This window comes from Falco naumanni, chromosome 8, assembly GCF_017639655.2.
Source record: "Falco naumanni isolate bFalNau1 chromosome 8, bFalNau1.pat, whole genome shotgun sequence".
NCBI lineage: Eukaryota > Metazoa > Chordata > Aves > Falconiformes > Falconidae > Falco > Falco naumanni.
In genome coordinates, this window is record NC_054061.1 from 53751345 (window position 1) to 53775638 (window position 24294).

A 24294-nucleotide genomic window follows, 5' to 3' on the forward strand; every position below is an offset into this window, starting at 1 on the left:
TTGTATATTTCTGTGTTATGTGAAACAACTCATGGTTTTGTATACACTGAAATGATTCATATTTATTTGTCAAATGGAGAAAACACTACAGATGGAAATGTGGAAGATAACTGCAGTAGGTTTTCACAATTTTTTACCCGTTCGATCGTAGCTCATGGGTGTGATGATTTGGGTGATGCTTGTGTCATCCTTCTCCACTAGCTTGCTTTTCTCCACATGTTTTATCTATAAAAATCTACAGTTGGACTGTTCTGTCATATGTAAACCTCAAACTTTTAAAGGGAACATTTATCTTGATTTTTACTGTGATCAGTATTCAAGATCCCTACTGACTGGTTAATGTGATTCCTAGAAACAGTGGGGGAAACCCTTTCATTCTTTAGGTGTTCCCTGGGCAAAATTTTCCTTCCCTATATGTAGAGTAACTTTAAGGCAGAAGGCTTCTTTCTTATCCTTTTCTGGATAGACCGTAAAAGCCATCGTATTTAAAGAGGTACGTGCTACTCCCCTGGATTCTCATGAGGGAAGGGAAAGAAAGAGAGGAAACAGAGAAACCTCTAATAGGTTATTTTTGTGCGTTTGTAACTGTAGCCACTCATTAATGCCTGGTGCTACCCTATTTATCTAGGACAGAAGAAGTGTGTAACAGAGGCTAAAGAAAGTAGGTCAAAGCACACCAGCTTGCATGTGCCTGCCAAAGAAGGCTCTGTAGGTGGATCAAGATACTGAAAAATGTGGGGCCAACGGCAGCCCTGCAATTTTCCTGTGTGCTAGACTGCCTTGATGGGTCCTGTCTGGCTAGCTGGTATCTGTATTCCAGCACCCTTTCGCACAACTTGCTGATGACATCCCAGTTTCAAAGAGGACAGAGGTCATTCTTTGCAAACTGATCACTTGTGATTTATTCTGGTCAGTGGGAAGTTAGCATAGGCTAACTCATCTTTATGGTAAAGATTTGCAAGCATTAGTCATGCTGTCTCTAGTGGCCTCACAGACATCTGAGTGATCACTGTTGCTGCTGCTTGACTCTTCAGCCTGTAAGGAAACTGCAAATAAAATGCCCCTTCTAATCTAGCTGGACTCCTACTCCAGTGCCCTTTCTGATTTCAGTGTTTACCAGGATGTTTTTTAAAGCTGGTGATGTAACTCCTGCCTAGAAACCCAACCTAAGGTCTACACCCATATCAGTCCAAAACCTTACTTTAGATGGGTGACTCATTCCGACAGCCCTCCTAAGCTTTGTTTGATAGCCAGCGAGAAAACTCTTTAAATAATTTGCTCAATGGTTTCTGTAAGAGTTAACTGTAATCCTAATTCTGAAACTAGACAACTGGATCTAACCTACCAACTTGATTTCATCTTTGTTCTAAAAGTGATCAGTGCTTCAGGCTGAAACAAGCCTAATCTTGGACCACCAATACTTTCTAAGCTCATTCTGTTTAGCCATGCTGGTAGCTCACACGTAACCAATTTTCTTCCTGTTGTCGCACACTTTCATAGCCACCAGGCTGACATTAGATTTGCCAGTTAAGCATTACTGGTTAGTCATGGACCTGGGACTCACTGAGGAAGCTCTCAAATGTTGGTAATGACCTGCTTCTCTACTGATTGAGGCTCATTCGCATAGCGTTGGACTAGAAGTTCTGGAGCAGGCTCATCATACTTGTCCCTCCAGTATGAGCAGAAATGCTCCTGTAATCTCAAACTGGCAGGTTTCTGCAGAGCATGAGAGAATAGCTGCCACAGGATTCATCATCTGTTTCAAACTGGCTTTGCACATCTCTTTGTGTCCTCCCCATCCAATGTTCCTGTTCTTTTAAGTTCAAAGGCCCGCTATCTCTGAGCAACTGCTGCATGTCATGTAACAACCTTGGCTAGAAGGACTCGGAGACATGCACAAAATTGAACGGAGAGCTGGCACACATATGAACTGCATGTTAATGACAGAAAAGATTATAATAATGTCCAAATACCTGCAAAGAGAGGAAAAAAAAAGAGCATGGGAAATTGCAGACATGTTGGCTTCATGATAGATTAAATAATGAAAAAGGTTTGGATTAATCAAGAAAATTATAGATTAAAATACAATGAATCTCTCAGCTTGGTTTAGTGAGGATGATAGATCTTTTGAACCTGTTTTTCAGATAAGATTAAAAGCCTGTCTGATAAAGGCAACTGTGTTTGTTCAATGCTATTTATTATTTTTATAGGTGATCTAAACAATAGTATAGCCTTTGAGTGGTAAAGTTGCCAGCCTTTGTGCCTTTACATGGAAATTTAACGATGTGATAAATATATATGTATTATTTTTTAATAAATACTGTGGCATGACCCAAATAATTGGGATTATGATGACCATTTAAAAATTCTGGTCTGTTCAAATAAGAGTTTGGTTTTATGTTTTGCATTCTTTCTATTTGAAAAGGAAATATTGAATGAAACGAGTCTGTAAAAGTTGCTTCTTGGCTTCTGTTGGCCACCTGGGCCCAAGTTGTGCAGTGGACTGTGCCAGATCACTCATGGGCAGCGCAGCTCCCGATGGCTGCTGCTTCACTGAAACTCCTGGTCATGGAGTTTTGAATAGTCTCCAGGTCAGAAGATGTTAAACCAAGGAAAAAAAAATGCAGACAGGAAAGGAAATATATATCTCTATAAATACTTCTACAGAAATGTAAGTTAGAAGTATACCAAAGACTTAGGTGGCAATACAGTCTACTCTGCAGTAGTAAATTGTCCATTACATGTTCTAAAGTAGCAATGCTAGAAAAATACATATACCCTTCACATGCTTCACTGGACACCAGGTGGAGTTGTTACATGTGGAGCTACTTGGTAATTACTCTTTTGAAGCTTCTCAAACATCATTTTTGTTAGTGCCCGAAAGCCCCACAGAGAACAGCACAATCAAACCCTGAACTGAACAGAAAATTGACTTCAAAAGGACCAGACCTGAGCTCAAATCAAGTCCAAAGTGCTGTTAGAAACTTGCCCTAAACTCGTATTTTCAGACTAAATAAAGTAAGTTGTTTAAAAGTTAATCATTAATAAATCATCAAGGAAATAGTAGTTGTGTTTTTAAAAATAGTTGTTAGCCTTACTCTTCCCTTCATTTAATTTCGCCACACCTGTAAGAGCTATGCCATTACTGACAAAGCTTGTATTTCCACTTTATTGTTATGCTTGCTGCCAGACTGGTGAACCCAGATTGTACAATGCAGACATTTTTATAATTTAATATGCCATAAATCTTCCTGCTGAAAACCTATACATCTTCCTGCAGTTTCTAAAGTTGCAGCAATAGTAGTATGACAACATAACCCTGCTGCTGCTAAAAGTGATGACAAAACTGTTGACTACTGAAGTATATGCATTCACATTTACCAAGTTTGATCTTGGCGACATCTGCTTTCTGTTATCATGGTTTCTCCATTCACATATAGCAAAGGTTTCCAGGCTTTTTGATGTGGTTTCTGTGAAATCTTAACCTTTCAGCTATACTGTATCTTCCCTAGATGTGCACATTTTCTCCTTCTAATGAGCAGTAAGTGTTTAAAAGCAAGAGGAAAAAATGCACGCATTGTAGTTCCAAACTTGACACCAGACCTGACACTCACATTAGCAAGATGCTGCCAGTTATGTGATTGGCAGCATCTTGTGTCTGCGTGGGCAGTAACATCTTCTGTCGGTGGGTTCCAAACTCGCTTTTCGTGTCTGTCTCCGAGTTGAGATTGGTATACCTTCTTTTCCTAATCAGGTCTTGGCAGCTCGCTAACACCTTTGCTGAAAAACCCTCATTTTGCAGAGGGTGGTAAGGGACATTCCGTACTTGAAAACATCTAGTCTGCTTTGTCAGGCTCTACTTAAAGAGATTATTTTTTGTTTTAATGTATCTGCTTGCATGTTAGAAGAATATTGTTAAAAGTCTGTGACTAACCATGTTACAGCGATATAAACTATTTAGTATTGGCTGCATGTTAAAAATACCTTGTATCAGAAGTTCTTGTTTACTGATATTCTTTCCCTGTTCTGATATTTGGCATGTTTTCAAGAAATGCAGCTGTCAGCACCATTTGCAATGAAAAAAATTATAGCAACCAGAGGTTCTCCTCATAACAAGAAGATCTTGTAAACAGCCTCACGAAAAGTGTAGGCGTTTAAAACCACGATGCTCTGCCATTACTATAAAGGAAAGAGTAATTTTTCCCTCCTGTGCCTCACCCTGTTGTCTGTGCGGCGTGGAGAGTGACTGACTGCTTTCACGTCGCAAACTACATTAGTGGTTACAGAGAGCGTGAAAGTTCTCCAGTGAGCTCTGTAAGCACAAACTTTATCAAAATCAAGTGACTTTGACTCCATTTCAATCCTTAGTTTTTCTAATTCTAGAGGAAGAAAGACTGGGTTATTAGATCATAGATGATTCAGTAATAATGGAGAAAAACTCCCAATGAACTTTCACAGTGTTGGTATCATTCCACTTGTGTGGCTATACATCAATTACAAATTCTGCGATTGTTAATGTTTGAAACTTCCAGAAGACTCCATATGGCTGAAAAATAATTGAATATGGAATTAAAAATTGGCTGCTGTTGTTTTAGCTGCAGGTGAGAAACAAAAAAAAATGGCTGTTAGCAATAGTATTTGTTCTTATTTTGCAGTGCAGCTGCATGGGAAACATCTTTATTGCAACAAGAAATAATATATTTGATATTTTAAAAAATTAATTCATAATATAACGAAGATGCTTTGTGTAAAGTTATTAATATAGATATTATTTGTTAGGTACTTTGATATTGAATACCATTTTATTGTTTATAAATTCAAATATGGATTTGAATGTTTCTGATGTTTTCCGCAGACTCCAGTAGTGACAGGTCAGGTCCAACCTAATTAATCAGTACGTTGTTGCTAGGTATTCCGGACTCTTGGACACAAAGCTGCGGCAGAAAATTGTCTGATAAGGGCCAAAGAATGAGTCAATAGCAGACTTAAGATCAGAACTCTACGTTCTTGCTTCCCGGTTTCATTCTGAATCATAAATTATCTTGTAACTGCTGAAGTGAAGAAGGAGGTCGGTAACAATTTAATTATGTTTAGGCTTCTCCCATCCATTTCTACACTTTCTAAAAATCTATTAGTTTAAAACCGCTAAAAGAACGAGATCATCCGATTCTGGTTTCTAATACGAAAATGCCAACTGAAAATTAAATAGAAGTATTAATATGCAAAAAAGGCACAGATGGTTGTGCCATTATAAAAATAAATGAGATTAGAAGCCTAATTCTAAAGCCTGTCCCCCATGCAGCAGGCCGGGGAGCCCAGCATCCCAGCTGGAGGTGCTGCCACTCCAGAACAGGTTGCCGCTTCTCCTTGGCACTCACTGCATGGAAATCTCACTAGCCCTTAAAAATACATGCTTTTAATTACCGTGGCTGCAAGAGAGAAGAAAAAAACCCAACCAACAGCGGTGATGTGACTCATCTAATTGGCGAAATGGCATTTTGCTGGTTCCGCGGTACGTGGGCCTACGGCGGCAGCTCAGGGGGCACGGTGAGCCACTGCAGCGGCTGGGGGTGGGTGGCTCCCACAGCCCCTCGCTCCGTGGGGGTCCCAGGGCTCCGTGGGGGTCCCGGGGCTCCCCTGGACCCCTGCTGCCCGCCGAAGCGGCCTCAGCCCACCACAGCCACCGGCGACGGCATTTGGGTGGGGATGAGCTGCGCCACGCTGGCCTGAGCATCACCTCGCCATGTTCAGCCGGTTAAGTAAGAAAAACGGGGCCTTGTGAAACACCTTGAAGGAAAAACCTTGACAACTCCCCCCCCCCCGCGTTCCTCACGGTTTCGAGGGGCACGGCGGGGCCACCCCCAGCACACGGCCCACCGGCTCTACCGCTAAGCACAGCGGCAAGGGGAACACCGGGCAGTGGCGCCCGCCCAGCGCAAGGCCTGCGCCCCGTGGCTGCGGGTGCTGGGAGACGCCGCCCGCCCCGCTCGCCGCCGCCCGCCCCGCTCGCCGCCGCCCGCCCCGCTCGCCGCCGCCCGCCCCGCTCGCCGCCGCCCGCCCCGCTCGCCGCCGCCCGCCCCGCTCGCCGCCGCCCGCCCCGCTCGCCGCCGCCCGCCCCGCTCGCCGCCCGTCGCCGGAGAGCTGCCCCCCGCCCGCCCGCGCCGCCGCCCGCCCGCAGGGGGCGCCCGCGAGCCGCACCACGTGACCGCGCCGCGCCGCCGTGGCCACGCCCCGCGGAGGCAGCAGCGAGCCAGGCCGGCGGCGGCGGCGCGGGGAGGCAGCGCCGGGCCGGCGGCCGCGGCACGGCGGGGCTGCGAGCGGCGGGGCCCGGGCCGGGGGGCGCGGAGCGCAGCGGGACAGGATGTCGCGGTCGGTGCTGCAGCCGAGCCAGCAGAAGCTGGCGGAGAAGCTCACCATCCTGAACGACCGGGGCGTCGGCATGCTCACCCGGCTCTACAACATCAAGAAGGTGCGGGGGCCCCGGCGGGGAGACGGGGGGAGGAACCGCCCCGGCGCGATCCCCGCCGCCGCTGCCCGGTCCGGGCCCCGGTCGGCCCGGCGCTCCGCCGCGCGGGTTACCCGGCCGCGCTGCGGCCTAGCTGCGGGGCCCGAGAGGCAGGGCGGGGAGGCGGCGGGAGCCGCGCCGCCGCCGCGACGGTCAGGCGCTCCGGCCCGGCCCGCCGCTGCGCCGCCTGCGGCCCCGGGGGGGCGGCCGGGGCTGCCTGGGCGGCCGCCGCCTCCCCGCCCGGCGGGAGGGAGGGAGGGAGGGAGGGAGGGAGGGAGGGAGGCGCGGCGGTGCGCGGCGGCCGCAGGCCCGGCGCCCCCCGCCGCGGGGCCTAGGCCCGACGCGGCCCCCGCGGCAGCCGGTTCCGCCCGGAGCCGCTCCCGCCCCGCCGTGCGTGAGTCACGGGAGCCGGGAGTGGGCTGCCTGGCCCGGGCTTTCCCACGCCGAGTTGCGAAACCTGTCGGTGCCGAAGGGAAGGATTTGAGGTAAAATTAGTAAGTTTAATTGCAATAAGTTCGAGGCGCTCGGTTGCTTAGCAGCTCGCGGCGTGCGGTGGAGCCCAGGCGTGAGTCCGCCGCGGGTGCCCCGGGGCTGCCCGCCCTCCCGGGGACCGGGGGTCGGTGCCTGCCCGGGCGCGGGGGTCGGCGCTGCGGGAGCCGGCGGGGCTCCGCGGTGGTGGCCAGGGTGAGTCACCTCGCCGTGTTTCGTTGGTCGCTCTTCTGGAGGAAACCGTCGTGTTTTCCTGCGTGGGGGGACACAGTTCATGGCCACCCTGTGCGCCGGGTGCTCGTCTGCCCTTATGGGCTTAATTTCCCGAACGGGCCCACAACGTCTGAGCGTGAACAGCTACTCAGTCCGCTTCCAGTAACGAACGTTAGTCGGGATTTTGTTGCTTTGCCTTGAATGCAGTTGTTTCGGAGAGGTTTTTCTTATTTCAAAGAAAATATGAAGTTACTACGTTCAAGCAAGGAGCACACCCTAGCAGCCTTGGCCTGTTGAAATCTCTGTGCCATTCCCACGCTGGGTTTAGCTGGTCGTGCTGCAGCAGTAGCAGGAGTTAGGGAGTTTTGGGTGCTTACTTGATCGCCCTGGCTTCTGAACGTGGGGTTCTGCCAGGAGGGATCCTGCCTGATGGATCTGAGCTGAAGGATGCGTTTTGTCTGGTTGGTTTGCTCATGTGGGAGACTTGTACTCTGGCAGTAGTAAGGGGTACTTGGCTATACAGAGTGTGATGTTGATTTTAATTAAGGCAGTGTTTCCAGGAAAAAGCCAAATGATTGAAGTATTCAGGAGGCAGCGTTGATCCAAAGCAGTGTCAGTAGTTGATGTACACTTGCGTGTTTCTGCAAGTCTTCACTGACATAGCATTCATATTAAACTTCTGTAAATTCTTACCTTTCTGATACATAAGTGAGGTTCCTTTTAGTTGACAGTTTCGTATGTTGGAAATTTGCTTCAACTTAATTGTAACAGTATAATCACGCTTTTAACACAAAACAGAAATCCCCTGTTTATAAAGTGTCAAAATGAGGAAGACGTTTGTGCGTGTGCTTGCTATCCTTTGAGATTAATACACCAGGTGAAAAACAGGGCAGGAGTATTTCCCCTGAGCATAGCTGTGCTTTCAGGGGAGAAGGCAGGAAACAAGACGGGAAAAATTAAACCTCGTCTTCACATACAGCTATGCCTTAACTGTTGTGAGTGCGAGCTCTGTTTTTGTTACCAGTGTTCTGATTTGGAGACATGTAGTTGTGTTAAGCGGTCCAGTGCCTACAGACATGTTTCTGTGTTTCTGCTGGCATGTTTAGCTGGCAGAGTCCTGAGCACGTTTGCCCATATGGTGGTAGCGTCTGCTGTTACTCGTGTCAGTGAAGTGATGCAAGTGGATAGGTTCTCAGTAGGGGAGCACCAGCACTAGAGGTGACACCAGTTCTTCCTGCAAATGCCGTGAACCAAGTCCAAAATTGCATAGGTTTTGCATACAGAGAGGGAGGAGGCATGACCAAGCAGCTTGGTTATTGTGTGACATAGTTTTGTAGATCTGGAGATGTCCCAGATGCAAATCTGTGTATTCATACAGTGATTTGCAACCCAGGTAGTTTTATTAAGCTGCAGTCAGTACTGCTTGACAGTGGTGGCTGGCTAGCTGTGATGCTGAGCCCCAGAAGTCTTGGGATTGATTACTGTACTTTGTTGTGGACCTCTCTTCATCCCAGCTGCAGCATAGCTGGATGCTTGGAAACCCTTTATGTCTTTTTTTTTTTTTTTTTTTTTCCCCCCCTTTTCCCCTCTCTGTAAACAGTCAATTCCAGAACTGCTATTTAAGAATCTCACAGCTTCCTCCTTGAAGGTGATATCGAAACTCAAGTTACTAGAGATAACCACACAATATGTGGTATTGCGGTTAAAGGAAATGGCTAAGACTTTTTTTAATAAGAGGAAGTGAGAGCTGAAGTATTTGTAGCTGTCTTACAGATTGCTATAGATGCTGTCTAGGGGGTAGAGATTTTAAAGGATTAAGAATTTTCTTGACTATTAGAAACAATGTAGGAAAACTTTACTTACCAAGGAATTACAGAAGTTAAAAGCAGTTAGAAACTTGCTATTTATACCTCATCTTCCTATGTAAATTTCAATTTTAATGTCATTGTGCATCTAGCTGTTAATTGTTCATAGTTTCCTGTTTGCTGCCCTTCTGTGCTGCTGTTGTCTTCTGAAATAATTTGAGGTTGTTTTAAAGATAAGAGTATCTAGATGTATGGGGTTTTGCCTCTGAAAGTGACATGGAGAATATGAACATTGGAGTTACTAAGGTAATAGTGGATGATGAGACAAAACTCGTATTTTATCTGTAGGGAGGTGGAATTTTTGTTGCTGCTGTTATTTTGAAGGATGACCCTTTGCTTGCAGCTTTCAGCTCTTTTGTACTGGGACCAGTATTAGTCCTGGACTTGGAAGTCATACGCTTGTGGTTTCTCTCCTGGCATGTTCCTTCTACTTTTTAAGAATTTATTGGCAATTATCCAGGCTGACAATTGTAGTATTGTTTACCATGTAGTTGTCATTACTTGCCTACAACTAAACCTCTATAAATCAAAGAGAGCAGCACTTTTTTCATGCCATTCTAGTTCAGATGAAGCTTGGATTTTGTGGTTACCTTTCAGAGCAGACTGAGACACTGTTGGTAAGCTTTGTGTAATGCTGCCAGGACTGTCAAATAAGTGTGTTGTTCAAGAGTGGTGGCAGAGAAATAATCTTGTTTTCTGTGGGCCTGTCTTTTATTTGTTTGTAAAGCCCTTGGATACCAGGAAGTGTTTACAGTAAGAGATTTCATCTTAAAATACCTGAACTATAGATTTAGCCAGAGCGAATCGAGAGAGTGTGATTTTGTGAATGTCAAGGCAGTGCTATTGTCAACAGAACTGCTGGGGATAAAAGTTAAGGTTTTGAATTATTTAGACTATATGTTATTTAAACATGATGAGTCTGTTATTTAGCATTAATTGCTTTGCTAGCATTGTTGTGCTATTCTTCACACTACAGGTTTTACCTTTGTGTGCAAAATGTTTTCTTAAAAAGTCATTAACAAAACAAAATCTTTAAACTTTCTCAATTCTGATTACATGGTATCTGAAAAATGAGAAACCTAAACCAATTCTTAGATATGAACTGCATAATCAAACTGAAGTCATAGATAAGGAACAGAATAAATATTTGCAGGGGCTTTAGCTGACTTGATCTTTACCATTCCAAACTAAAAATGCAGTCCCAATCCTATTGCGAATACCACATAACTTAGTATGAAGCCAGATTTAAAATCATTTAGCAGGTGATTCATTGCCAGTTATTTCTTTTAAAGATGAATAGTGGGGATACTGGATTTTTACCTTTACTGAGAACGTTACTTGTTAGCCATTTGAAAGACTCGAGTACTTTTTGTTTTCCCTATTTATTTTCCCTTCTGCAGCAATTAAAGTACATGCTCTTTTCAAAAGAGCAAGAGAAGACATACGCTGTGAGGGGAAGAGGAGGGACTGCATCAGGTCTCCTGTGGTAAAACAGTGACAACTTGACCAGATCAGCCAAGGCTGGATAGAGGTCAAGTATTACTTCACCAGCCTTTTACGCTGCTTGTGGCATTGGGGTGAAGAAAAAGATCCCGAGAGCTCTGGAACTGGATTGAAGAGGATTGACAAAGTCTAAACACTGCAGGGGACAGTGGTAAAAGCCACTTGATTTTTTGGTGAATAGAACCAGTCAATACAGTGTACTGTTGCTCAGGCACTAGAGTGGTTCTTCAGGAAAAAAGTGGGAGACGTTTTAGGTGACTGGCAGAACATGGAGAAGTTTCCAGTCTGCAGAACTCTGAAGTTTGGAAGGGTGTAGGATTAGATCACCCTTTTGACACTGAGCTCTGTGCTGGAGTGCAGAGCTTTGAGCTGAGAGGAGCAGCTCACAAATAATGTAGTTTTGAATTCCAAGGTTGGTATTGGAAAGAACAGATAATGTCTTCAGGTCATTGGGAAGAAGGGTCTTAGGGCTGGGTGTATCACTTCCAGTGCTTGATAGGTGTCAGCATTTCTTTGAAGGGTAAATATGACAATATATGTTTGTCTGTTTGTGTCTGTGATCTTGGAAGAATGACTCTGAATACTGTTGTGCTGATAAGGAGAGGAGGAAGCCCCAAACAAACTCCTCAGATTCAGTGCTGGAAATAAAATAGATAAATTCCTGTGCTCAGAAAGCAAACACAAACTGATGATACCATGTCACGTTTTCTTTAACTCAGAAAAGCAACTGATTTTGTAAAGAAACAATAAGATTTTTCTAATGCAAAATATAAAAATATCCCATGATTATCTTCTAAAATACACAGAGAGAAAGCCAGGTGGATTTATCCTTCTGCATCAGTTGTAGCTGCCTAGAATTATCTTGCATTGGCTTTTTTGTTTACAAATAGGAATTACTCGCCCGCTCCCCCACCCCCAGTTACTGTTCATTTGCCCTGCCATGTGTTGACAGAGAAACAAACTCAGTTTTAGTTGCAAGAGACCTTAAAGGTCATGTGCAGAGGAGATACACCTAAAAAGTTTTAACAGTTTCCATTACAGAGTCAAAATAGACAGGGCAATTCCCATTGCCATGCTTTCTTTTATTAAGATGTCACTTTATAAATTAAATTTAGGGAAAGTTTTGTGGCAGTGAAACTTCTTTGTTTTTTCTTGGCGTTTTACCTGCTCCATATTTGATTAATAGAACCAAGTGCTTACTTTATCCTCTTGTGGTTGTAGCACCTGTTTAAGTAAATTAATCACTGGACAGATAGTGTCAAACCTAGTGTGTTTCTTTCATTGGCGAGGTGACAGGTTGCTCTAGTATGGGCAACCGAGTAGATACTTTGCACATTGATCTTAGCAAGGCTGCTGACGTTACCTCATCAGATTGTTCTCATGAACAATCTAAGGAAGTACCATCTGGATGAAATCGTAATGATGAAAGCAGATGGATAACCATATTAGGGAACAATTTTGAAGATCTCACGGTCAGCTTGGGGTTCAGCAGGGTTTTGCTGGGGTGTGTCTTACCTCTGGTTCCAGTCACTCTTTGCATTAACAACCTAGATGAAGACTACGATGTGCTTAATAAATATGTAGGTAGGTAGCTGAGAGAAGTTAAAGAAATAATGAAGAACCTAATTGGAGTTCAGTTTGAGCTTAACAAATTGTAGCTGTGGTTTAACAGACTTGGAGGTGGTTGAGCAAGTATGATTGTAAGCTATTTTGTGCTTAGTGAAATTGGAAATACAGAATGAAAAGTAATGAGATAGCGAGTCTGCAGAAAATAGCCAGGAAATATTAGGGACACGCCAGGGCAAACATGAACCGACCAAGTTTTGCTGCAAAAAATCAAGGATGACATGAAGTTTTATAAATGTGTGAGCAGGATAGCCTGAAGACTTTTGCCCTATGTGGCATGCATTGACACTTATCCAAAATGTATCTTTGACACAATTTTCAAGAAAGGTGGACAAAATGCAGAAAGTCCTGACCAGAATAATAAGAAAGACCAGCGGTGCAGAAAATTTCACCTATTAGGAAAATGGGAAGATTATTTTTAAAGTAAATTGATAAGTGCTACAGGTTTCTGAGTATTTAGGACTGCTGTAGAGAGAAGGGGAATGGTTTCTGCAATTCATCATAGCCACAGAGATCAAGAACAGATGGATTAAATCATAGCAAGAAAAGTTCTGTTTAGATCTTAAAAATTTCTCGTGAAGAAAGATCATTAAATATTGGAAAAGACTCTGAGAATGTTTTTGAATGCAGCCTGTTGGAGACCTGTAAGTAAAGATTTGGCAAACATCTCCCAGGGGCAACACAGACACAGTTGATAATGCTTTGGAACATGAAAGTAGGGGAGGCAATTTCTCAAGATCCTTTCTAGCCTTGCCTTACTGATTTCACATGACTTAACATTTTAGTGGGTTGGATCTCTGAATATAGATACACGAGGATTTAAAAGACATACTTTGGGGTTCAAGACACACCAAATAACAAATAATGGTGGGGAGGACATATTGCTTAGTTCTAGGAAACATTGGACTGACTTTTAATACTTTAAATTGTAATTTTAATTTAATATAGAAGTGTATTCTTTCAAACTTTTGAATGTTAGTGCATGAAAAGTGCAATAGCAGTTACATGTATAAAATTTTGAGCCATATTTTTATATGTCCAAGGCATATAGAGACTATCAAAAAAACAGTTTGAGACTTTCTTCTGATTCTCAGATCCTGGATGGATCATGGAAACAATATAGTTCTGGTTGAACCTATTAGCATAGTTTATATATAAAAATACAGGTTTACCTTTTGTACAAGTATTAAAGTAACTGCAAACATCAGTAATGTAACTTTGTATAAGATTACCCAAGTGATACTGGTGTAGGACAGTTAAATTTTATTTAGCTATTCAGTTGTACTCTAATAATTTGTCCATGTGTGACCAACTAATTCTTGCAGCTGCTTGCATAGATGTGAAGAGGGACAAGGATTCATTCACAAAGGTTACCTGGTAGCATCCTGTTTAATAATCAACTAAGGCTTCCACAAAACCTAAAATGCAGCAAAGCAGTTCTGGTAGGCGTGATCAGAGATGCTGAGGTGGTGTGAACTGTTTCCTTATGTATTCACCATTCACAGCAGCTTTTACTGAGAAGAAGAGTTGAATAATCAGTAGTTCTGCTTTTGCAAAATTAGAGATTGTCAGTTGGTGTAATCTCATTATTTTAAATGTGTGACAGAAACGAATAAATACTACATTTTATTCTACAGAAATCTGGAGTTAATGATGAACCTGTCTCCTTGAATGTTTCTTTGCTATGTATTATTTAGTATTATTTATAGGACGCGTAGATACAAACCAAGCAATCGAACTTGCAGATACATTTTAGGGTGAAGCCTTTAATGCCAGCAGCTATTACAAGAGGAGAACAGTTTTACTTTGCGTGCCTGTATGTACAGGAGATTTTCTCTTTTTTTTAATATGAGAAATCGTAGTGTATTTCCATTTACTAATGTAAGTTACTAACTTGGGGGATGGTGCATTTTTTTGCTGTCGTTGAAATTTCATCAATTTGCTGGTGAATTCACAAGAGTGGTTTTTAGTGCAGATTCATTTGTAAATGAAACTTGAAGGTGAAGTGATTTGTTGACTAAGATGATTTCAGTCTGTGTTGTCACAGTCCAGTGGAACTGTGCGCAGCAGTGTTTTATCTCAAGTCTGCAGTAACAGTAAATCAAGTTCTTTTGAAGTAATAAAAACATGTTAAATTACTGCAAAAAATGACTTAGGTTTATAATCATCTACTGATGTAGGAGGTTTGGGGGATGAAATGAGAAAGTACTGATTCAAATGGCCCTGTTGCTCTTTTGTTGGGAAACGGCCCTGCTAATAATTTGGTATAGGTTGGGCTTAGCAACAAAAAGAACAATGTAAAAAAGGTATTTCTATAACACAGTAATGTATTTAGGCTTTTTTTTTTATCATCCTACACCATGTAACTCAGGTAATTCTTCTGAATGTTCTTGCTCAAGGACACATGGCAGGTTTATATAAAAAGGCTTGAGTGAAGTTTAGGTGTTCCAAATGCAGGTTTGCACCCTGTCTGTTGTACCGTGGCTTTGCAATAGACTTGGCAATGATTGCACCTGAACAGAAACTTGCTTTTATTCATGTCACATCAGCTGGATATATGCAGTATTTTTGTTGATGGATGGGTTTTTTTGCTCTCCTCCAACATTCTCTGATCTTAAGTAGGAAGTAAAATGTTAAGCTTTGATTTTTGTGGTGATACCTGTAACTGTATTGGGGAAAAAGGTCTCTTTGCTGTGTCTCTTAATGTTGATGTATTCTGGGCCAAAGGCAGTTGTACTGGGTTCTCTGTTCTTGTTTAGGGGCTGCTTACCTTAAATGTAGATGTGAAAGAAGTTTTTGTTGTTGGATGTTTTCTTGTTGGCCACTTCTGAATGAGTACAACCTAGAAAGGATAGTGATACAGTATTCTTAATTTTCGAAGTGAATATAGTATAGAAGAACCTAATAGCATCACGTGAAGAACAGAGTCTGAATTTTGTTTAGTAATAATAATCTAGCTATCTAGATATTGGTAGTTAGAAAAACACTTCTTTAATTCAAAATGTATGGCATAGGGGTGCATCTCTGACAAGTACATGTAGTGTGATCTCTCTGAAGTTTGATGACCAGTGCATATGATAGCAAATGAGTATTCTGAATAATGAATCTCTTACGACAGAAATCATATTGTTCTTGTTAAGAGTTGGACGCACAGGATCAGATCAGGAAAATATGTTCACTTAATTGAGATCTTGTTGTAGCAGGATACCATTCTAAAGCGCTGTGGAAAGAAATGCTGTCTAACTTGATAGAAATCCAGTGCTTGAGTTTTTCTTCCCCCCCCCCCCCCCCCCTTATTACTTGGTTAGTCTCTTAACAGTAGCTGTGCATCATCTTTTTCAGCATAACTGCTTGACAGCTGTTTAGTGATGTACAAAGGAATTTAGAGATGACTGCTGGGAGATTCTTTCAGTATAGTATTTCGGGGCTGAAGCAGCTGGAATCCCATAGCTTCAGAGCTGTATTCCATGAATGCTGTGCTGATAAGAACATTTTTAATTCTTTAATTTCTTTTTAATGCTCAACAAATGTTGCCATTCTGTTTTCATGGGTTGGAGGGTTTTTTTGTTTGGTTTTGTTTTGATTTTGTTTTTGTTTTTTTGTGTTTTTTTTTAAAGAAATGAAGAAAAGTTACTGCAGGACACTTAGGGGAAAAAGTGATATCTGAGGCTGATTGAGAAAGGGCTACTGCATCTGGCTAATTCTCAAAATTTTGAATGCTGGAGAGCTGTATATGGCAAAGTGATCTTTGTATGTTGTACCACCCTGTTCCTGCCTGTTACAGTACTGACAAGGGATTTTGTATTGACTAATAAAACTGTTAAAAGCAAAAGCTACCTTCTTAACTATATTCTAAGACCATTGCCCTCAATGTCTTTGTTCTTTCTACAGTACAAAATTGTGGTTATGTGCCTTACCACACTTTCACACTTCTGCGAAAGTGCTAGGGCTGAGATTTGTCTTTTCATTCTTGTTTGCTTTCTAGAGTAAACAGCAGTGAGCTTGAGCTTTGTAGGTATGTTTGCCATTTTAGGAGAGTTTTAGCTTATGTAGACAGTTCGACGTGTGATACTGAATGCAGGTAATGGTATGGATGAAAAGTGTTGGTGCAACAACAGCTAATAATCAAACATCATCTCTTAGAAAGGAACTGAGCTGCTGTGAAGTCTGGGAGAGGAAAGGGAAAGGCATCAACCCACTTGTTCAGTGATGTCTGTTGTCCTCTTTCTATTCAGTCCACGTAGGTAGCCTTGTACAGCCTTTCAGAAGCTGGAATTTTGAAATGTATGAAGTGTATCTTTAACCTTCTAGATCTTGCAGCAGTTTTGTTTCTTATCTATGGATTGATCTTGTATAGTTTATTACAGGGAAGAATTACAGTTGCTTTAAGTGTGATGTTAGCAAACAAACAATGGGAAGGAGCAGAGTTCTCTTGCACATTAAGATACATTGAGGGGATTGTCAGTTAGACTGAGGATAGTATTAGTCATCTTTTGGGATCCGAGTTCCCGAAGCCACGTGAGGATGTGCATGTTAGTGTTTTAGACGTCTGTTTCCGTGTGAGTGACCTGTGTGTAAAGGGCTTGAGTAGAACCCAATTTTTAGTAAACATTCCGGAGAGCTGATTTATAGGAGGAAAAACATCTGTTGCAGGGAAAAATAAGGAGCATATGTGGAAGTAGTGTTTGAATTCAGACCAAAAAGTTTAGGAAGTTAACAGTGGCAGATTTCTTGTTTCCTGTATAACAGCAACCATATTGGAATTTGCCAGGCCACAAAGATATGTTGTCTGTTAAGCTGTTTTCTTAGTTTGTAATTGTTTTAGTAGAGAAAGTAATGTAATGTGTGACAAGGACAACAAAATTAAATTAATCTGGCACAGATCCTGACAAACCCATGACCTAGTTAATTAAGACTTAATAAATTTGAAGCACACATTGTTAACATTTTTTATGCCTATTTAATAGTATAATTTTTACTCTTGAAGTTGTGTAAAGACTTTTAAATGTGTACATTGGCACATGTTTGCTGCTGTAAGAATATTAAAGCAACTATTTAATATCTAACTGATACTGTGGATGTTGCTGAATTTATTCTCATTATAAATTCCTCTGGTAGTATTATAGATATGCTATTTTAAAGATTAGTATTTTTGTGGGAAGAAATTAGCAGACATGAGGGTTTTGGTATTTTGGAGTAGTACGTTAGCATACATTATGATGATCATGTACTGCTGGTAGGAGTTTTAGAAACTTACAATAATGACTCTTTTGTTTTTTTTTTTTTCTTGGCTACCGTTTCTTTTTCAGGTATGTAAAACTTCACTGAGTTTCTCTCCTTTTTTCCCCTGTAGTTGCATGTGATGTTTGTTAACTCCTTTTTTTCTCTCCCTACCTGAACTTAGTTTTGAAATACTGTTAGAAGTTACGTATCTCGGTGTATACACAGCACTTTGCACAATAGTAAAATTCCAATAAGTACATGTAAAGTTGTTTGTGAGTATTAGACTAATCACCATCTAGTAGAAAAAGTATGCTGCCTAGAGTAACAGTGGTCCTAATGTTCTCTTGGATGTAGGTAATAGTGTATTAGTTTACTTTAATGTAACGTATTTTAGAATTTAAGAGTAATTTGTTTATATGTAATTTTTCTCTCTTTTTATTACACTGCTTTCCCAGCAAGGACAAGTTTGGAAGGTTTGCAAAGCTTTTCACCTTCCCTTTGCCCGCTTGCCCGCTTTCAGAATCGGTCTCATACTCCATGACTTCTGTCTCTACAGTCCACAACTTGGTCATAGAAATCAATGTGGAAAAGTTTTTAAATGAACTGTCATTCGAGTTCACTATGTTGTGTAGAAATGCCTAGCATGTAATTTAGTTTTGCATGAGACGTGAAACTCCTTTGCAAATCCCTATGAGGACTTTAAAACTACATGAATATTTGAGAGAAAAGAACAATTTGAGTACAATTTCTGTCATGTAAGTAACGCAGCTTTGGGTATGTTACTGCAAACTAAATGGTACAGCATGGCTCACAAATCAGAGTAGTTGAGAAGAAGTAGTGTGTCTGACAGCATGCACTGTAGCTGGCAAAAATAGGTGCTTCGTTAGCCCACAGAAGCTGTTCTGGTATGTCCACGTAAGTTATTTTAGAGACCTAACAGTTGCGACTTCTGTTCAAATAAAAATATAATGAAATTTCTTGATTGCTACCTTTAAAGCAGTAGCCTATGCTACTGTAGGAGTAAAGGAAACGAGCAAAACTGATCTGAGGAAATGGGGTATTTTAGGCAAGTACTGGTGTTTTTTTGGGGGATGGAAAATTGTCTTGCAGTTAACAAATAAAAGAAAACCTAAATGCAGGTCCCTGGTGGGGCTTTTAGTTGTTTCACAAAGGATAGTTTAATCACTTAATGTGCCCAGCAGTCCTCCACAAATGGTGACATGATTGAATTTTCTAACAGTTTGTTAACTCCAGATGAATACAACACTACCTCAAACCAGGAATAGCATTAAAAGGAAACCAGTTTTTTTTTTTCCTTCTTTTAGGATTGAGTTTTTTCCCTCACTGCTGTTCTGCACTAACTGCTTTGATACTTCATGCATCTTTTTCAGTAGAAGAGCATCTCTGTACTGTTTCCCATTGCATATTTCAGCTGTGACAGTCCCTGCACTTTGCCTTTCATTTTATCACCTGCTCACTAAAAAAAAAAACCAAAAAAAAAAACCCAAAAAGCAACAAAAAAGAATCTTTCTAGTTTGTCTTCAGATTTGCAGCTATCACTCAGCTTTAGATGGGAGATTGTGTGTTTACTTCATTTTTTATTGTATTTTTTTATAGGCATGCGGTGACCCCAAAGCCAAACCATCCTATCTTATTGACAAAAACCTGGAATCTGCTGTCAAATTCATAGTCAGGAAGTTTCCAGCAGTAGAAACACGCAACAACAATGTAAGTAACCAAATGACTATATAAGTATTTTTCTCAATACCCTTCAGCACTTGCTGCTCAGATCTGTGAGGTTTTACGTGTTCTTACAAAGCATCTGATGCTGAAAGTTGCAGTTGGAATATAGTTCATTCATGTCTGACAGGATACTTTAGAAAGAACTGTGTTCAAAGAGAGAATATTACACTGTAATTCTGGATTCATTTTGTTAGGAGACTTTCTGGTTTTCTTCTTGCCTTTTTGCCTCTCCTGTTCCATTTCAAAGAATTGTCATTGGGAAGTAATCCTTGAAAAAAGATCGTGCCCTATTTTGATAGCAGAAATTCTTGGTGACCAGATGATTGCAGAAGGTCAAGTTGCATGACTTTATTTGTGATGAGACCTGACCAGCAGATCAGTTACAAGGCACCTGGCTGCAAAGTGAAAAAAAGTTTGTACTTTACAGGTGTCCTTGCCTATGTAGTCAGTCCCTGTGGGAATAAAGAACGCTTTAGTGTGTAAGGAGAAACCTTGTGCAGTACAAAAATACATAAATATATTCTTCTTCAGATGAAGTGGATTCAATTGCAGTCAGAAATCAGTTTTAATTCTTCTGAGTGATCCAGTATTGTTGTATATGACTTTGTAGCCTTTTAGAGATAATAAAGATTATTAGATTACAGGTAGGCGTTTTGACAGGTGATGTACACTTGTTTCTCTGTTTCAATTTGAAAGTCAAGGGAAAGATTTTTGTTTTACCTGCTTAAATTTCTTTCCAAAGGTGGAAAGTGGAGGTAGGTGTTGGGTTTGCATGTTCCCTGCATGCAACTACTTGCATGTGTGCTTGAGAGGTTTAGGCTTGCTTTAAGCATTCAGATTTCTACAGAATGGTAGTGGTAATAGCAGTGGGAATAATTAGTTTCTTTTATAATGCCATCTATAATTTCTATGTAATGTCTTCAGTAATACCAGTGGGGGAAATCATAAAGAGAAAAGCTTTCCCTTGTGGAGGGAACAATTTCAGTAACAATGTGCTTTCTTGCTTAGAACACCTGTACATGTTTTGTACTGTTTAATATTTCCCATCTTGGTATTGAATTTGATTGTGTTAGTAACAAATATGGCAAATTCTTTATCAAATTTATGTTGAAATAGTAAACCCTTTAAGCCATGTTTGGTAAATGCTTCCGTGTCCTCTAAACTTCAGTGGCAGATCTGCTATTAAAAATAAAAGACTGTGTACATAGATTTTTTTTTAATGCGGTTGCATGTATGCTTTATATGTCTTCCAGTTGTTGACTATGAATTTGGAGCTGAACTAATGATGGATATTTAAGGATTTGGTACTGTGATGTTTATGGAAAGAGATCAAAGCTAACTTGATATATTTTGACAATCACAGTTTCTAAAATAGGACACGCTCATAATGTTTTGTCATTGCCTTGTGTTTATTTACCATGAGCCAGCTAGGCCTGTGTTTATTAAGAACAGTTATCAAAAGCCTACCCTCCTTATGTATGAGCACAGTTTAAAGTAGGGTTTTGAGTTCTAACAGTAATAACCCGCTAGAGCTTATGGCGGTCAGAGCTGATGGCAGTTTTCTTGTCTTAGTTATTTACAGATGTTTTCCTGTAGAGTGTTGTTACCTCCCAAAAGAAACCTTTGCCCCTAACAGATACCTCGTAAGACAAAAGCCATGTCCTGTGCAAAGGAATTTCTGGTTTGAAGTAAGATAGATTTTTGCTTGTAAACCTTAGCTTCAAAAAGGCATAAGCATCTAGCTCCTGGCCAGGAAGGTGTTCCCCTCTGTGTTCTTCCTTTGTCTCCCTCCTGCGGGCCAACAACCAGCTGGCCATGTATTAGGAGGGCACACCAGTGAGTTCCTTCAGCAGGGAAACAGGTGATCAGAGATGTAAAAGGACAAGAAGCTTATTGGATCCGGAACACATCAGTTAGTGAAAACTTATGAAAGATTATTGCGGAGGAATTAGTTGAGAAATCATAACCTGTGCTTCCTCCTTGCAGTGAAAATTCCAGGGCAGCCTTTCAGGGAGGGGTTTTGAATTTTGGATGTTCAACTGCAGTGGTTGACATGTCAGTGTGTCAGTGGTCACATGTCAGTAGGTGATGTTAGTAGTTTTTTATCAGGTATTTACAGAGTTTTGTGTCTCAGACAACACATTTTGTTGAAGAGTATAAGCGGTGTCCACTGTCATCCGATGATCTTGAAAAGCCTGGATTTTTGTTCTTCGGAAACAACTGATTCTGTTTGCTATTGATAGCTTTTACGTTTTTATTCACAACAAATGAAGCTCCTGGTTTTGTTCCTCCTTCAGTGTTTGATGTGCTGAGTCAGACTAGAGCGATCTCTGGCAATTGCTGATTTTCAATATTGTACCAAGAGTGAAAGTTTATGAGTAGTTCAAACAATGAAGTGCCTGATGAATCCTTGCTGACCAGGCTGAAAAATAAAATGGAGTAGTCCATCTTCCAAAGAATTGATTATAGATAATGCTGGACCTTGTCAGTTCATAACTTACTCTCTCCCATTGTCTGAGGGCAGTCCCTGTGATCTCATACACTTGCCCTTTCTTCTCCAATCCCCATTGTGAACTCTGTAACCTTGAAAATGTGCAGCTTAAAGACTGAGCTCTTAAATCAACTGTTAATGATGTTGGCCAGCGGTGTGGTATTGCTTAATAGTGTATGAAATACCTGCAAAGGAGGGAATGTACATAAACAAAAAATATGAAGGATTGACAAAGTGAGAATCAAACATTTTAGAGTCCTATTTGAGAAGGAAAGTATATAATAATAAAAAGTATCTTATCTTCTGTGTTTGGGAAACCTTAGTATTTCTATGTATTTTGAATTGACTAAAGCTGTGTTTTGAAAAAGCCACCTAAGCTGGAGGAGCCTTCCACAAAACTCTGTAACATCATTATTCTTGGTCAGATCAGGGACCTGATTGTGCTGGTATTGACTCAGGGTAACATTTCTTGTTACTAAATTTCCTTGACTAGCTTCAGAAGAAAAGTTCCAAGGTAAGGGACTCAGAAGCAGCCTGATTTTTCTGAAGGTTTGTTAGACCTCATCCTCTTAGAAGGTGTACAGGCAAGTTTCTCACCACAGGGCAATCAAAGGAGAACATAAACTCCAAAAAAACATAATAGGACCTGAAAGTTTCTCTCTTCTCAGTCAGTGCTAACATTTAATACCGCTGTAAGCCCAGAATAAAATACTTCATGATGGGGAACAGGAGATGCAGGGAGAAAAGACTTGTGTTTTCTGTAGACTGTGGGTAGGGTCTGAAAAATCTGCTGCCAGCAGGGTCAAGCTCTGTGTCTGTGTGTGATGGAGCTAGCTTCCTGTCTGCTTTCCAAAACAGCACATATGGGAAGTAGTGAGAATATCTGCCTTCTTTCTTGAACATATGTTTTTCTTTTACTCGGACTGCTCCTCAGCAATTTTCCTGTAGAAAAACTACCTATATTTTTAAATGTCTCCTGGAGAAGCTGAGGCTTATCATGGCTTAGCGGTAAAGCAGACCAGTGAAATATCACCCAGAAGTTTCTTAAGTGTATGATTAGTGGGAGAAATGTCCTTGTTTTCCAGATAAATCTTTATATTTTAGTAGCCATCTTCCTGGTATTGTCCGTAACAATTCCATTGTGTTTTTTATTTAACTACACATTCAATTTCTTAGGAGATAGTATTTTGAAGGTTTGTTTATCTGACTTAATTGTAATAATTTTCTCCTGTATTGTGGCAGTGGGGGCTGAAAATCAGGTCATGTGAGAGTAGAGTACACAGTGCAAGCATTTCCAGCGTGCCTGGCTTAGGATCTGTAGATAAGAATTAGTTCACTTTACGTTTTATTTACTTTTTCTCTTCATGGGTGCATTAGCTATTTCCTGTTAGATCCCAGTATGTATGTTTGGTCTGCTTAACTGTGTCTTTCACAGTTTCTCTTTCTAGTGAGCTTGTTGCGTAGCAAATCAGCTGGATGTTTGAGAGGCGTGGAGGGCACAGAGTGGCTGGACCTCCTTGGCCAAGGCTTATTAGAAGACATTAATGCATGCTTTTATTAATCACTTTCTTCTATAATGAAATTAATAAAATATGCACTTTATAACCAATCTTGATTTTCAATTTTTCATAGTTGCCTCCAATATAGTCTTTTTCAAAACACTTAACTAAATAACTATTTGCTTTTCCAAGTACTTCTTTCAGCCCCTGCCTAAAGGAAAATGTCACTTGCTTGTTTACTTGTTTCTAATGAAGCTTTTAATATTGTAATTTGCACAGTGCTAGTGAAGATAATTTAGAAATTCTCTTTGGAGGAAAAATAACTTAGGAATTTCATCCACGCTGCCTCATGTATTGGTAATCCCTTTTCACTAGGGAACAGTTATTTATTTCTGAGTTAATTATATGGTCATTAACAGCTGTGGTAGCTGGTTTCTCAAGAGTCACTTCAGTAAAGTAACTTAAATCCTCAAATTCAGTAAACTTTAATATTTTTCTCCAGCCTTCTGAAGTGCTAGATCTCTTGTATGGGAGACTTGATTTGTCAGATAACTGCTTTCTTAAGCAATAGAAACCCAGCTCCCTATATTCTACCATAAAACTAACTGGCCTCCTTGCTGTGAAGACTGAAATCGTGTCCAGGTAAGAGGATGCCGTGCTTTTGCACAGCTGCATGTTCAGCTCTGCTGCTGCTCAAGGAACTTAGAGCGCTTGAGGGACTGCAAATGAGGTTGATTTTCCAGAACACACTGAAGCAGTAGTTTAGTAAATAAAGCATGAGTAAAGCCAGCTAATGAGTAACTAGTCTCTGTTCAGCTTTGTACAAGCAGTTGAGATTTCTTATGCTTGAGGATAGAATGTGCTAATAATGCTTCATTTCAGAAGAAATTGCAAAATATCTGCAACAAATAAAACCTTACTTATATTTTTACTAAAACATCATTCGGAATTGAAATTGCTTTTGCTAATGCCATGGCATGATACAACCATACCTACTGTACTGATTTTGCACGCAGTAGCATCTCTGATGTCTTCAGTCATTTCCTGCATTAGACTGACTTCACAGCTTAGTGACTTATGCAATAATATAATCAGAGGATAATATGTAAAATATTTCAGCCTAACAGCCATTTGAAA

At 41.1% G+C, this 24294-nt stretch overlaps 1 protein-coding gene across 4 annotated transcripts in view; it reads left to right on the forward strand.

Annotated features, from left to right (window-relative positions):
- Positions 1 to 6272: 6272 nt before the first annotated feature.
- Positions 6273 to 24294, forward strand: part of NCKAP1 (NCK associated protein 1) — a 61213-nt gene continuing 43191 nt past the window's right edge. For 2 of the 4 annotated variants that reach the window (XM_040603016.1, XM_040603017.1), the window contains exons 1-3: positions 6273 to 6469; positions 17880 to 17897; positions 19042 to 19152. In XM_040603016.1, the coding sequence (XP_040458950.1) occupies positions 6362 to 6469; positions 17880 to 17897; positions 19042 to 19152 (237 nt within the window). In that variant the 5' untranslated portion in view covers positions 6273 to 6361. The remainder of the gene's footprint in view (positions 6470 to 17879; positions 17898 to 19041; positions 19153 to 24294) is intronic. The other 2 variants (XM_040603018.1, XM_040603019.1) reach the window with 1 other exon arrangement.